Source organism: Alnus glutinosa, chromosome 3, assembly GCF_958979055.1.
Source record: "Alnus glutinosa chromosome 3, dhAlnGlut1.1, whole genome shotgun sequence".
In the NCBI taxonomy this organism is placed as follows: domain Eukaryota; kingdom Viridiplantae; phylum Streptophyta; class Magnoliopsida; order Fagales; family Betulaceae; genus Alnus; species Alnus glutinosa.
The window spans coordinates 6736482-6750937 of record NC_084888.1 but is presented as its reverse complement, the minus strand read 5'-3'; the positions used below and the strand labels follow the sequence as shown (position 1 = coordinate 6750937).

Genomic DNA, 14456 nt, shown 5'->3' with positions numbered 1-14456 from the left:
AAACATGCAGAAAGTATGATAAATATACTTTCTTTGTAAAGTACTCTGCACTAGAAAGTAGAAAGTATAGCAGGCATAGTTCATCAAAAGAAAAGGGAAAGATACCTGCAGAAAGAAGTACAGCTATAATCTGGCAAATTTTCATTGGTGGCAAAAGCTCTCAGAATATCAAGCCATGTCCTTATGTTCTAGGAACAAATCCCAACTATCTTGGTACCATGGTATGTACTCCCCAATCAAGATTTGAAAAATTGCATCTGTATCCTCCAGAGTTCCCTTAAGACTCTATAATTATAGAGTTCTTAAAATCTCAATAATTGTTTTCATGTTAAATAATTCAGATATTACCACCTCAACATTACGGATTGAGAATATGTTAAAAGTGGTAAACATTGAGGTGGCAAAATTTGAATAATTTAAAAATGATGGTTAGAATTTAAGGAACTCTAGAAGCTCTTGATCCTAACTGATTACTGGTCCCAAATATAGTTGAATCTAACCATCATCAATCAGCATTATTGACACAAAATGTTCTTACAGTAACTTCACTACAGTGTTACATGTACAACTGTATGAACAGTGATAAATCACAGGCAATGGCATAGAACTTACATACTCTGGACAAAGAATATTCATTGACATCATGGATCAGGGCTAATGCTTGGGCGAGCAGATCCTGACCATCTTCATTAGCGGGCTTTTAGGCACAATTTGCTCATTATCAGCAGCCAAATCAAAGGGTTGGAGTAGAGTAAATTTCATTTCAAGCAATTTCTGGACGAATGGCCAAGAAAACAGCTTATCAAGCACAGAAGACATTTCCCGGCAATTTGACTCCAATAATGGGGAAGGTTTGCAGGGCGGCATCTTCGATTTCTTTAAAAGATTTATGCAACAGAACCAGCCTTCAGCTTTGGTGTTTTCTGTTTGACAAAGAAAGCTGATAGTACACTCTTGCTGCGAACAGGGACACGTACAATCTGTCGATTTTGGTTTTCAAATGACCTGTGAGCTGTCAACGCTTTGGAACTCTCAATGGTGTCCTATGGGAAAAAAAAAATAACTTGTGTCAGCTTTCTAATTTCACTCATCATATTAAGTTAGGTAACAGGTACAGCAGAACAAGCAATAGTGTGCGGTGCAATGAAGAAACAAAAATCCTTGTCAACACAGACTTGTATCAACAAATGTCTAGTTTTGGTCAAATGCAACCCATGTTCTAGAGACAGCTACGCCAACTGAATAGTCTGCTTATCTGATATGATCAATCTGATGTTTGAAATACATGCATTCTAGATAATACACACAAACACCATTGGAAAATATTAATCTAATGCTATTTTTCTATCAGATACCAGATATTCTTTTTCAGAAAATATTGTCACAAAGACAGAAAGAACTACATAGTCCAGTGGTTCCCCAAAACTATATCAGACAAACCTGCAGAAGTAAGTATAAAAAGGAAATGCTTAGCTGGAGAACTTTGATGAAATCTAACAAATTCTAATCAGCTTAAAACCTCTTTCACATGGTATACAGCCCATTGATATATAATCAATAGTCTCCAGAAACATATTTTGCTGCACACACGCACACAGCAACTATGTTGCTTGATGTGCATAATGTTGTCTTGTGAACTCATAAAGATGCCAATTCCACAAGCAATGTCCATTTCAAGAGTATCATTAATCACATGCCTAAAGCTAAGACATTTGTAAGAGTGCATCACATTACCACCAGTTTGATTAAACAAAAAGATTCTCCACATTGTTGACAAACATCATATACCGTATCTTCTTGTAGAAAAGATACGATGTGTTCTTCAGCCCTGTGCAAAGCAGTCTGGCTCAAACCAAAGCTTCCAGACTTTAAAACCAGTGCTTTCTAGTCTTACTCAGAAAGCACAGTATTTAAAACATATTCTGGTAGTTCATCTTACGGGTTAGGCATTTTAGCACCCACAGATCTATCAATGCTGACGAAGTTTCTTGCCAAGCTATCAAAATTTTTTTGATTAGTAAAACCATGACTGTTTCAGAGACAGTTATATAATATCATTGCAATACAGTTATCACACGACCATCTGCATCACAATCTGCCTTAGCACTATACCCAAATAAGATAGAAATAGTTCTGCAGAACCAGGATATAAGCAAACCAGAACCACGTTGCCTACTGACCCAGACCACTCAAAACCCAGACTTCCTAAGCAAATTCATTCAGAACACTACCTGCCCCAGCCCTATCCTCAAAGATGATAGAATAGTTCTGCTGCAGAGCCAGTCTATAAATGATAACCAAGCCTACCAACCCAGCCCAGTTATCAGCTTTTCACAAAAGCTGAAATACTCCAAGAACACATAGCAGAGTGCATATGAGGTATTTTTCCTTTTAGACTTCACCTGACATCTCTGCTTGCATTCACGTGCAATAGTCATGCTGATTAATTGGTGAGAATCATGCCTAAAATGATGCCAAGACTATACGTGTTGTTTAATACCCACAGTGAGAAACTTTCATTAAGATATAAATTTGAAAAGTAGGAAAACAAAAGGCAACAAGATTGATAACAGGTAACCACACTATCAGATGGTAATACTAATACATATGGAAGTTTTTAAGACGCTTTCATGAAAGATATAATGTAACATTAATAAATAATCATGACTGATGACCCTTCCCAGACCAGGTTAATTACAAATGGTTAACAACTTTTTGTTTTATAAGTGCAAATTTTATTAAAAAACAGCGTAAGGCGTTCCTAGTACACATGGAGTATACAAGAAGCAACAACCTCAACACCGACCTGACCCAAGCACAACCCACAAAATAACCCAACCCCTAAGCTCCTATGCTCCTCATCAAGTGCAGAGAGGCAGGCCCCAGTTTCCGCCTCTTGCTCCTTAACATGCTTATAAAGAAATTCAAGCAAATAACATGGCAAACAGAAAAAGTCCGGCCACTCTCAATTTCGATAATCAAGAATGCACTTTAAAGAATGCTGCGCATGTCTGTGAGCTTTTTGATTTTGACATTACCCTTCTCGTGGCAGTCAATGTTTGCATAACTGCACTAGAAGTAGGACCTCCACTTGGTAGCTGAAGATGAGCTGCTGGGGATTTATTCATGGTAGACTTGGTAGTCTCTTCATTATCTGCAAGCACATGAGCTTTAAGCATAAGTATTATATCCATCTATAGTCCAATAGCAACTAACTAGATAACATGACAAGGTATGACACTAATTCTACATACCTACAAGATGGAAAATCCCAGAAGTCTTTCCAGAAATTTTTGGGTCTTCAGCGCTGTTCAAAAAGGAAAATGTCAAAAACCCAAGAGAGAAAAGTCTTTACGCTCTCTTCAAATATCAAGACCAAAAGATACAGAAAAGGAGATACCGTGTCCACCATTGAAACTTTACACAAGAACCTTTTATAGTTACCTGGTCGAAGCATGGGGGGTCCCTTTCAAGGTAGACTTCGTTTCTGAGGCTAAATGCCAGGAAAGAGTTTTTGATGCAAGGACACCTACTTAAAACACATGATAAATAATGCCAAATGAGAAGTAGCGTCAAAACCAAAATATAAAACTGAAAAAGCAAGATATCCATGCTGAAAAACTATGAAGTACATACCTGACGGCTGAAGATGAGCTCTAGGTTGAAAGTGGTTTTGTCTAGCGTCAGTCTGTATGTGTGGACTAAAATGCACCTTCTTATTGACAGAATCTACGTTGGAGGTGAAGCCAGAAAATTAGAAAAAGAAGTTAGAAAACTCATATTACTAATTCTAAATCCTAAAAGAAGCTAATCATAGTTAGTCTTACTTGGTAAAATGTAGTGTTTATGATGCCTAGGGATGAAAGCCAGCAACTGCTGCTGCCTGAGACCTTCTCTCTTTGTGTATGTTTGACATGTCAGAAGTTGCTGTTATTAAGAATTCATGTTGGTTCAGCTCTATCAATTCAACAATCCCTCGACAATAGCACATCCAATTAGACCAATGTGAGGAATTTACCTGATTTAGACAAGAAATCCTAAGCTCCATAGTTGAGACTTCTAATGTTTGCTGCTCGAGGAGGTCAGTCAACTTGTAAGCGACTGTGCCAAGGTGATCAACAGCATTTACCAGGGCTCGAACAGCATAATCTTTCAGATTGTCCAGTACCCTGAGACAAAACCAATTTTCTGCCATGAAGATATCTTTGATTCTCTCTCAAAAAAATTAACAAAGCCTTGTATCCCTTGTCCTAAGTTCTTGGGGTTGGCCACACAGCCTCCAACTCTATCTAGGACAACGATATACCATCATGTCTATTTTCAACATTTTGAATCACATCATAAAATTTAGAAAAATGTGTATGTACTATCTTTAACATATATTGCATGTACATATCAGTTGCAAATTAAAGGTCAGGACCAACATAACATGAGCCCCTCCTACATTCCCACAATTGTGCCCTATCTTGTAAAATTTTCCAAATCAATCTAAAGGTTTATGTTTGTTAGACCATATGCTTTAAAATTCTATCCCTTATTCTATTCACCATGTTGTTTCTTCAAGTGGCATTCATATACTTTTGGGTCCTACTCTTCAATGTTAGTGAGAAACTTATGCCAAATGCAAATTTTGAAAATCATTGAGTGCATCTATTCTAAGTTTTTCATTAGATGCTAGATAGTATTTGATTGACATCCCGACTTCTTCTGTGATAATATCATAGAAGTTCAGTCATATTCTTAGTCTAGGAGAGTGCCACGTAGGAATCTCTTTTGATACGATGATATTGGTTTAGTTACATGCAAATATTTAAGATCATACGGTCATCAGTTTTTCTCATACAACAACAGCAGTGTGAGAAATGACATAAGCTCTCATACAATGAAATGGGTAGTCTTACATCTGTTTCTGCTCACTGTGAAGATACGATTTTTCACAATATTCTGCAGCAGAATATAGTTGAGGTCTTAAGTTCTTAAGTTCCTGGAATAATAGCAAAAGAATTAGATTAGAATCAAAGCAACAATTTTGCTTCAAACAACATAACCACATTGGCAGACGAGAAATTATTCATAAGAAATTATTCATAAGAATACTACATGAAAGAGTTTAATAGGCATAAGCACAAAAATCTTTTAACAAATAGAAGAAATCAAAGCAATCCCAGAAAAAAAATAGATAATATGAAAGGTATCTGACCATATTACATATACCTGATATTGCTCGCTGTGACATAAACAAGTACAGCTTGACAAATAGCATATTTTGTGTGTGTGTGTGTGTGTGTGGTGTGTGTGTGTATCATGAATTTAATGATACAAGTTATGAGTTTCCTGCCTTTCAGGACTCATGTAGTGAGATAAATTAAAAATGCCTAAATGGGTAAAATCTATTTTGGGAAATTGTGCCACATAAAAATATCAAAATGATATAACATATCTAATATGCCCTTGTACACAAAGGAATAACTAACAGCAAACATATGATATTCTTTTTTTTACATTTTTTTTTTTTTTTTAAAAAAAAAAAGATTTTTTATTCTAAAAAAGTACTATTTGCATTTAATTCTTCAAGTATTTTTTTAACCTTTATATATATAAAAAAATAAAAAATAAAAAATCTTCTAATATCCTCGTAGAAAATAACTCGAACATAAGGGAACATATAAATAGACCTCATCTAGTAAAATATTTTAGTAGCAAAATGAGTTTTTTCTTTTTTCTTTTTCGTCTGAGCACATCAAAAGGTTGAAGGTTCAAATTCTGGTATAGTACACAGCAATGAAAGAAGAGTCATCCAAATATATGGAGCCATTAAACGGATTTAAGTCAATTAGTCTTGCAATTCCAGTTCACCTACTCTCATTTGTCCCTGAATAAGTGTGCTATCTCCAGCTCTCGATGGATGCATTCATCACTAATGCCACTCATCTATCTTGAACTACACTAATGTTATATATATATATATATATCCTTTGTCCAATCTATGCAATATTTCTGCAAAGGCTAGCTATTCGAATTATCGATCCTTTGTATGCAAGGAAAACTCCGGGCCCCACCCTCTGCGCCAAAATAACCCTTACATCTCCTCATAGTAGTGCAACGCACTCATTATTCGTTAACAGAATTCATCAAATTTAGCACGTAATTTCCCAGCAGCCACTGACACGAAGCATAGATTACAACAGACCACATGCAATGCACAAAATGAGAAAGTTTACACTAATGCCTCTCCTGACTGCCAAGAAAATAGATAAAGAAAAAATAATGGGTTAAAAGGCCTCAATTCCAGTCCACCTAATACAATCATTTGACTCAGTTGACTCGATTATTTTCCATCATTTTCAACCCCTTTTCTCTTCCTTATATTTATTTCATAACAGCCAAACAGGGCGTAAGTTACAAAAGTCAAACCCATGAATGTAAAGAAAATAATCGCACAAAATTTGACCACTAAAGAAATCCAAGAATAACAAAGCTGATCAATGAAACAACAAGAATCCAGATCTGGCCCCAAAAACCCGGCAACAAACTCGTCTACAAATGCATTAGTATACAAATTAGGCGAAGAGAGTTGCTGAACCTGCAAAGCTTTGACGAAGCTTTTGCTGCGCTCCATGGAGACCTCGTCGAAGGTCATGGCCGGATTGACTGGCCTCGCTTGCTCCACTTCCATTCTAGTACCAATCATCGACGCTATGAATTTCACGGTCAACTACAAGAACGAAATGCAAGAGCTCGAGAGCATTGATAAAATAAAAAAGAAAAAAGAAAGGAATATATTAAGGGTTAGATTTGGGGTTAGGTTCCGGTTGGAGAGCTAATACGCAAGTGGTTTGAGAGAGAGAGAGAGAGAGTGAGAGTGAGGTCGAAGCAATCTCGGCAAATGCGATTTTGGAGTTAATGGGAAGCGAAAATGACAGCAGGTGGAGTATATAGCTACTTTATTCATTTATCATTTTATTATGAGTTGTACGTGGGTAGTTGATAGGCGTTATTGAGACGGTGGATTTCATTGATTAAAGAACAACGGCAATCGTCTGTGTCCAGCTATGACACCGTGAAATGACCAAACTGTCCCCCTTTATGAGGTGGGAATCCGTATATGGATGATGACATTAATGATGAAGATAATGATGATGATGATGAAGTTGATGATGATTAAATAACGTCTCTCCGAGGAGAACTTCAGCAAGATTCAATTTTTAAAAGGTTTGTTTTTGAGAAAAATATATATATTTTTTAAATGCAGTGTAAAGGTTAGAACTAGTTTGTAAAAGAATTTTGTATATAGAATTATTTCTTGATTTTGTTAAGATGAATTTCTGTGACCAAAAGGTTTTTTTTTTTTTTTTTTTTTCGAACAAGTAGCATGTGCTACCATATATTATTGAAAAGCCCAAAGGCAGAAAACAGAAAATAGGGTACATGACCCCTACACCCTAAGCTAGATAAAACTGACTTAAAAAACAGTAAGGAATAGATCCCAAAAACACAAAAACTTCAGGATCTAGGGACTTGTTGTTCCTTAGCAACAATATCAAAGATACAAGAAGGAATGTCTTCTAACCAAACATCATCACAAAAACTAGTAGCTGCTGATTTTGCAAGGGTATGAGCTGCCTCATTTAAAGTTCAAGGGACATGAACAAAATCAAAGGATCTGAGATGATACACTTCTTGCTTAATTCCTTCAACAAGATGGCCACTTCTGGAAAGAAATAGGGGTTTAGAGTTCACCTCCCTTATGACATTCAAGGCATCTCCTTCAAAAATCACATTGAAAAAGCCTACTTCCAAGCAGAAAGTGACAGCATAAGAGGCTGCCATTAACTCCGCAGCGTGAGCATCAGACAACATAGGTTTTGTCAAACGTTTTGCTCCCAACAGGTTCCCCATACAGTCCCTAGCAGTCAAGCCCAAACCCGTAAAACCTGTTTTCTTGTTAATAGTTGCATCAAAGTTAACTTTTATAGTGCCCTCCGGAGGAGTCTTCTAACAAAGAGGAACTTGACCTTCAACCTGTTCAAGTGGAATTTCGTCCTGATCATCCTTGATGCAGCGTTTGAAATTGTCCACTGCAACTATAGCATCAGCGTAGGTCTTATTTGGATGTTCAGGAACACCCTCAAAGACCATAGTATTTCTCCTCAGCCATATTCGTCTAACAATTGCAGCAAAATAAGCCATCTCGTCCCTATCAAAACGATTCAGACAAAGCTGGAAAATCTCCATAAAAGTATGTTCAACAAAGGCACATTTCTGAAAAATAGAGTGGCCTACATTCCATACATCTTTTGTCGCTGGACAGAACCAAATAGCATGGGCTGTAGATTCCTCCTCTAGGTTACACCAAGGGCATTTATCATCAGCAATTACCCTTCTTTTCAGAAGATTTTTCCTAGTAGGGAGGATGTCATTGCAAGCACGCCACAAAAACATTTTAATCTGATTTGGAACTTGAAAGTTCCACATGGAACGCCATACATCAGTACCCTTCTCAATTTGAGAGGTTTGACCTCTCTTTCGATCCTTAATTTCCAAGCCTAGATGGTAAGCACTCCTTATAGAAAAATTACCATCTTTTGTACCTAGCCATATTAGGCGATCCGGTGGTAGATTCGGGCAGAGAGGGATTGAGGCTATGACTTTGGCTTCTTCTGGATTGAATAAGGCCTGCAGCAAAGGCAAATTCCAGCTTTTAGAATCCTTGTCAATAAGAGCAAGAACACGGTTGTCAACTAAGTGCAAAGCTGGAGGGGATTGAACCGAATAAGAGGTAGGAGTGGGAATCCATCTATCCCCACAAATATTAATACAAGCACCATTTCCAACTCTCCATATAAGGCCTTGGTGTAATAATGCTCGAGCTGAAAGGATGCTTCTCCAAGCATAGGAAGGACGATTGCCTAAGGGAGCCTTTAAAAAGGAAGAATTTGGGAAGTACTTTGCTTTTAGAATGCAGCCCATGAGAGAAGAGGGATTTTGGTAAAGTCTCCAACCTTGCTTGGCAAGAAGAGCCTTATTGAAGCAATTGAGGTCCCGAAAACCTAAGCCTCCAATCTTTTTGGCCCTACCCATATTTTCCCAACTCATCCAATGTATCCCTGAGGAGTTTGCCATATGCTTCCACCAAAATTGTTGCATCAACCGATTAAGATCTTTGCAAAGTGAGGCTGGCAACAAGAAAACACTCATGCTATAAGTAGGGATCGCCTGCACTACAGCCTTCAACAACACTTATTTGCCAGCTTGAGAGAGGAATTTAACTTTCCAGTTTGTTAGTTTATGTTCCACCTTTTCCTTAATACTATTAAAAGCTCTCATCTTAGACTTTCCAATCAAAGCAAGCAGCCCCAAGTAAGTGTCAAATCTGTTAGTTTCTGTCAAACCAGAGAGCCTACGAATCTCAGCTCTTCTATCTTGGCAAGTGTTTCTACTAAAGAAAATAGATGTCTTCAACAAGTTCACCTTCTGGCCAGAGCCCGCCTCAAAGATCCCCAAAATTCTCAGAACTCGTCTCCATTCCACAGAATTAGATTTACAAAAAATGATACAATCATTCGCAAAAAAGAGGTGACTGATTTTTGGACCTCTTGGAGAGGTGGGCACACCAGAAATGATACCATTTTTCTCCACCTGTGATAGTAGATAACGGAAAACCTCAGCACTAATCAAGAATAAATACGGAGAAATCGAGTCGCCTTGGCGAATTCCCCGTGAAGGCTAGAAAAATTCCCCTGGATTGCCATTAACCAAGACTGCATATTGCACCGAGGTCACACAAGCCATGACAAGCTGAACCCATTTGACATCAAAACCCAATCTAAGCATAGCAGCCTTCAGAAAGCTCCATTCTACCCGATCATATGCTTTGCTTAAATCCAGTTTAAATCCCATGAATCCTGTCTTACTCCACATACGGGTTTGCATGGAGTGCATAGCTTCATAGGCAGCTAAAACATTATCAGAAATTAGCCTACCTGGAATAAAAGCACTCTATGTAGGAGAAATGATATAAGGCAAGATTGTTTTAAGCCTATTTGCCAAAAATTTTAAGATTAATTTATAGATGACATTACAAAGGCTAATAGGCCTAAAATCAGTGACATTTCCAGGAGAAGTTTTTTTTGGGATAAGGGCAATATAGGTTTTGTTTATAGAAGCATCTAACATCCCTGTATTGAAAAAAATGAAGGATAGCAGAACAGACCTCTTCCTGAATAGTAGACCAGTTCTGTTGAAAAAAAGCAGTTGGGAACCCATCTGGACCAGGAGCCTTTAAAGGAGCCATTTGATTCAGAGCTTGAGAGATTTCCTCTACATTAAGGTCTGCCACCAATCTTTCATTCATTTGAGAAGTGACCTTTCTTTCAAGGGCAGCCAAACTTTGTTCCACTTCCAAGGTGGACCCGGCAGAGAAAAGGTCTTGAAAATACAATTTAAAAGCATTCTCTACTTCATGTTGAGTAGTACAAGTTCTACCATCCTTGTCCATAATTTTTGAGATCAGTTTCCTTCGACTTTTCTGATTTGCACAAGCATGAAAGAATTTTGTATTACGATCCCCATATTTGAGCTAATCCTCCCTAGCTCTTTGTTTCCATTTGATTTCCTCCTGTTCCAGCAGAGAGTGTAATTCATACTGGAGAGGAGCCTCGTCTGCATTATTAAATCCATAGTCTATCATTTGAACATCAAGCAATTGTTGAGATACCTCCTTAATTTTGACCTCTGTTTGATTTTCCTTCTTCCTCACCCATTGTTTTAGAGTTTTTTTTACATCTTTTCAATCTGCCATGTACTGTCTTCCATTGATCACCCTGCGAAGGCCCAGTTTGCTAGGCTCTCTTAATCAAGTCCCCATGTTCCTTCTGCTTTGCCCAACCCGCCTCATATCTAAAGAATCTGTGTTTCTTCCACTTTACTTCTTGACTATTGGAGCAAGATAATAAGAGTGGATTGTGGTCTAAAATTGATCGAGCTAGCATATTGACTTCTGTAACATTAAAAAAACTTCTCCATTCTGCGTTAGCTACTGCTCTGTTAAGTCTTTCTCGAATCAGTTCAGTGCCACTACGACCATTTGTCCAAGTAAATTTAGGACCATGGAAACCCAAATCTACCAGATGACAATCAGCCAAAGCTTGTTGAAATTCAAAGTTGTGTGGTGAAGGCCTAAAGGATGAACTATATTTTTCCACAGAGGAGATGATTGCGTTAAAGTCTCCAATACACAACCACAGTTCTGGAGAGAAATTAGCCAAGCAGCGCAATAAAGACCAAGCTTCGCGTCGTCTATTAGCGTCTGGGTGACCATAAAACCCAGTAAACTTCCATTTCGGTTCTTCATTGGAGCATTAGATTACTGCATTTATATGGCGCCTGCTATAATTTTGGATCTCGACTTCTATTTCCGTCTTCCACAACAAAATTAGCCCCCCACTGCGACCCTTATAGTCCACCGTAAAAACATTATCAAAACCCCATTTTGACTTCAACAAACTACTCTTATTCTGCATAATCTTGGTTTCCATTAAGAAAACCAAAACGGGCTTCTTTTCCCTCACTAACCTTCTGAGGGTTTGAACTGTCCGGGGGTTCCCAAGCCCCCGACAGTTCCAACTGAGGCAAATCATGGCAATGGGCGGGGCTGTACCCCAGCTCCTGCCTCTTCACATTGAGCCACCCCAAGAACGCCACTAACCTGTCTGCCTTTATTTGAAAAGTGTACATCTTCCTCACAATCAACTCTCTCGACATAGCTAGGATTATCATCATCTTCTATTGGGACACTCAGTTTCCCCATTGATCTACCAGCTCTATTTCTTTTCTTACAAGTCGCACCTGGAGCTCTAGTACTTCTGCTACTTGCCTTATTCTGCACTTTCAAGGGGGAAGAGGAACGTTCCAGAGATAACGTCTTACGTGGGGGGTTCTCAGTTTGCGTTGGATTATCCGAGCTTAACGAACTAACGCGTGGAAAGTAGGATTGGGTTCGAGGATCAAGGTCTAGCTGGATATCTTGGTCTTCATTCATCCGCTCCCAAGTCATACGTCCCAGCTTTTGATCCCACGTGCCTAGAAATTTACTAGATGAAATTCCCAAGTTGCCCCCATTAGATGCCTCATCTGCTTCTGTATTCTCCATCACATCCTTTTTATTCAAAGGACAACTTTTAGTCTCGCTAAGATTCTAATCTGCATTAGCCTCGCTTCCCTTCTCAATATCCATCAATTCGTCCTTGTTACAAGACTCTTCTTCGTTCCTACTGTTTCCATCCAGCTGGACTTTCCTCATGAGAGGAGCAGAGCCCCGAAGGACCTCTAGTCCTTCCATATTATCCGCATTTTTTCTTTTCTGCGTATCCAAGGAAATCTTCTCTGGTCTGGTCGAATCACTCACTTTGCACAGAGTCTGGGTCTGCTCCTGATTTTTCATATGAACGGACTGGGTATGGCCATCCCGTCCTTCCATCACATCAGAGTTTCTACCCTGTCTCTGCCACTCCGGATTTTTCGTCTCAGGCCTTGTTTGTAGTGCTGCCTTAAGATTTCTCAAATTTTGTGCACTTTTAGACACTCCACTGGAACTTCCAGCCTGAAAAACTCCGACCGGTGAAGTCTTAACCAGGCTATGGTTTGGAATACTCCCATCGTTACCAGAGAATTGTGAAATTCCAGCTTCCCTTTCATGCTTTCCTTGTTTCGGTTGGGTAGGACCAATATTTCTTCGGCGTATCGGGTAACTTACCCTTAACCAGTTCCCATAGGGGAGCTCTTCATTCTTGCCGAATTGCCGGTTACCTTGTCTGAGACACCCTGCTTTCCCATGGCGCATAACACCACACTTGAAGCAAAATTTGGGTAGTCGCTCATACTTGAAAGCTACCCCCAAGTAGACTGGTTTGGAAGGTGCAACTTCCGACCTCTTAGATAAATCCATGAGAACCTTAACTCTGAGGAACTCGCCTCACCTTGCTTCATCTTCCAGCATATCTATCTATTCAACATCTCCCACCGAACTCCCAATCTTATTACCCACTTCTCTACTCATACAAGCAAGCGAGAGGTTTTACATTCTCATCCAAAAAGATTCCTTGTCAAAATTCATCTTAGATGGTGGTGTTATATCATCAAACTCTGCTAGTGAAACAAGATTTCCATCAAATAACCAGGGACGCCCCTCCATAATTCTATCTTTTTTCCAAGCATGTTCAAATTCAGCTATAAACAAATTTTCACCTATCACCCGAAATGAGACCGATCCCTCAGGTCTCCAAGCCCTCCGTAAAGGGCCCTTAAAGAACTCCTTTGGCACTATACGGTCTGCCAGAATTTTTCCAATGAGACATACCTTTCCCCGATCCACCAACGGGTCTAGATCAGAAATATCTAAGGAAACTCCTACATCTTCATCCTCTAATAAGGAAAACTTCCCCCACATTTCAGACAACTCTTCCTCCATAGTATACCTTTCAAGAATTTCTCTAGAGAAAACACTGGAGAATGTCACCGACCTCTGGAAAAACGAGATAGTGCATCCCAGAACACAACTCCCAGCCCTAAAGGACGAGAGGACAAACAGCTTCACCCCGAAGTCACAGAGAACGTCAGAGGAAGAAATTTTTTTTTTCTTTTTTAATTACAAAAAAAAGGAAGTTTTTAATGTGTTGTGGGAAGTTTTTTTAAAAAAAAATAAATAAATAAAAGGAAAAAACATTTTTATGTTTTTAGAAGTATTTTATGTTTTTTTTCTTGATGTTTGGTTACACCATTTGGAAGGGGTATCATTAACCTTTGATTTATACAAAAGAAATGAAATTAGACAAAGGAATTTGTCAGAGCGGGCCGGCGGGAGATATCTCTGATGCCTAAGTCATATGGTGTTTGAGAACAAAAAACATAAGAAAAAATGGTAGACTGTTCAATTGTTAGAAAAAAATAAAAGATCCCTTACCGTTATCTTTTATTTTTGCTTTTATAGTTCCTCAGTCGTTTGAGTGGCCATGTCTACCCTATTTCCTTCGTACCCGCCTTAGGCAGCTAGTCATGTCTATGCCCCTTAGTCCCCTTTGTGCCTACATTAAGCGGCTTAACTATCCAATTAGATGTTTGTTAGCTATCAAATCAATCATGTTTGAAGCAATCCAACAATCATTGAGTACAATAGATCTCGAGGCTCCAGGAGGGTATGGCCTAAATGTATTTTAAGGAGCAGGTCTTGTCAAATCAATCAATGCCTCCCTTACCTATCAGGCAATGGGTTCGTACTCGCATCAATCGATTTTGTTTATTGGGTCTTATATAGCAGGGCGTGTCCCTTGTTGTCAGTCGGAGCCCTCCATTTGTAATAGAGGGCTATAGATAGAACTCAATCATGAAGGGGTTTTAATCCATTGTTCCTTCCTAGCGATCGCCTTGAACGAATGGGCAAATACTCAACCCTAGCCTAT

The 14456-nt window shown here is 38.8% G+C and overlaps 2 protein-coding genes across 2 annotated transcripts; both read right to left on the bottom strand.

Moving 5' to 3' along the window:
• Positions 1 to 486: 486 nt before the first annotated feature.
• On the bottom strand, positions 487 to 6891 carry LOC133864585 (protein ABIL1). Its single transcript, XM_062300965.1, has 9 exons — positions 6584 to 6891; positions 4902 to 4984; positions 4019 to 4169; positions 3828 to 3927; positions 3637 to 3729; positions 3445 to 3529; positions 3255 to 3307; positions 3039 to 3154; positions 487 to 1043 (listed from the first exon to the last, which is right to left on the bottom strand). Exons 1-9 carry the CDS (start codon positions 6689 to 6691, stop codon positions 888 to 890), a joined length of 945 nt encoding a protein of 314 aa, XP_062156949.1. The 5' UTR covers positions 6692 to 6891; the 3' UTR covers positions 487 to 887.
• A 612-nt stretch (positions 6892 to 7503) lies between these two features.
• On the bottom strand, positions 7504 to 10498 carry LOC133863105 (uncharacterized). Its single transcript, XM_062299100.1, has 6 exons — positions 10214 to 10498; positions 9757 to 9999; positions 9298 to 9639; positions 8016 to 9216; positions 7741 to 7934; positions 7504 to 7623 (listed from the first exon to the last, which is right to left on the bottom strand). Exons 1-6 carry the CDS (start codon positions 10496 to 10498, stop codon positions 7504 to 7506), a joined length of 2385 nt encoding a protein of 794 aa, XP_062155084.1.
• Between the last annotated feature and the right edge of the window lie 3958 nt (positions 10499 to 14456).

What these genes read in the sequence shown, in the direction of transcription:
- LOC133864585 (XM_062300965.1), bottom strand. Translation starts at nt 6,691, where the DNA reads ATGATTGGTACTAGAATGGAAGTGGAGCAAGCGAGGCCAGTCAATCCG. An exon ending in TAAACACTACATTTTACCAA is followed by an intron (nt 3,730 to 3,827) that starts GTAAGACTAACT and finishes CCTCCAACGTAG; the next exon opens with ATTCTGTCAATAAGAAGGTG. An exon ending in ACCCCCCATGCTTCGACCAG is followed by an intron (nt 3,308 to 3,444) that starts GTAACTATAAAA and finishes CTTTTTGAACAG; the next exon opens with CGCTGAAGACCCAAAAATTT.
- LOC133863105 (XM_062299100.1), bottom strand. Translation starts at nt 10,498, where the DNA reads ATGGACAAGGATGGTAGAACTTGTACTACTCAACATGAAGTAGAGAAT. An exon ending in CGGTGCAATATGCAGTCTTG is followed by an intron (nt 9,640 to 9,756) that starts GTTAATGGCAAT and finishes CTACTATCACAG; the next exon opens with GTGGAGAAAAATGGTATCAT. An exon ending in TCCACTTGAACAGGTTGAAG is followed by an intron (nt 7,935 to 8,015) that starts GTCAAGTTCCTC and finishes ACAAGAAAACAG; the next exon opens with GTTTTACGGGTTTGGGCTTG.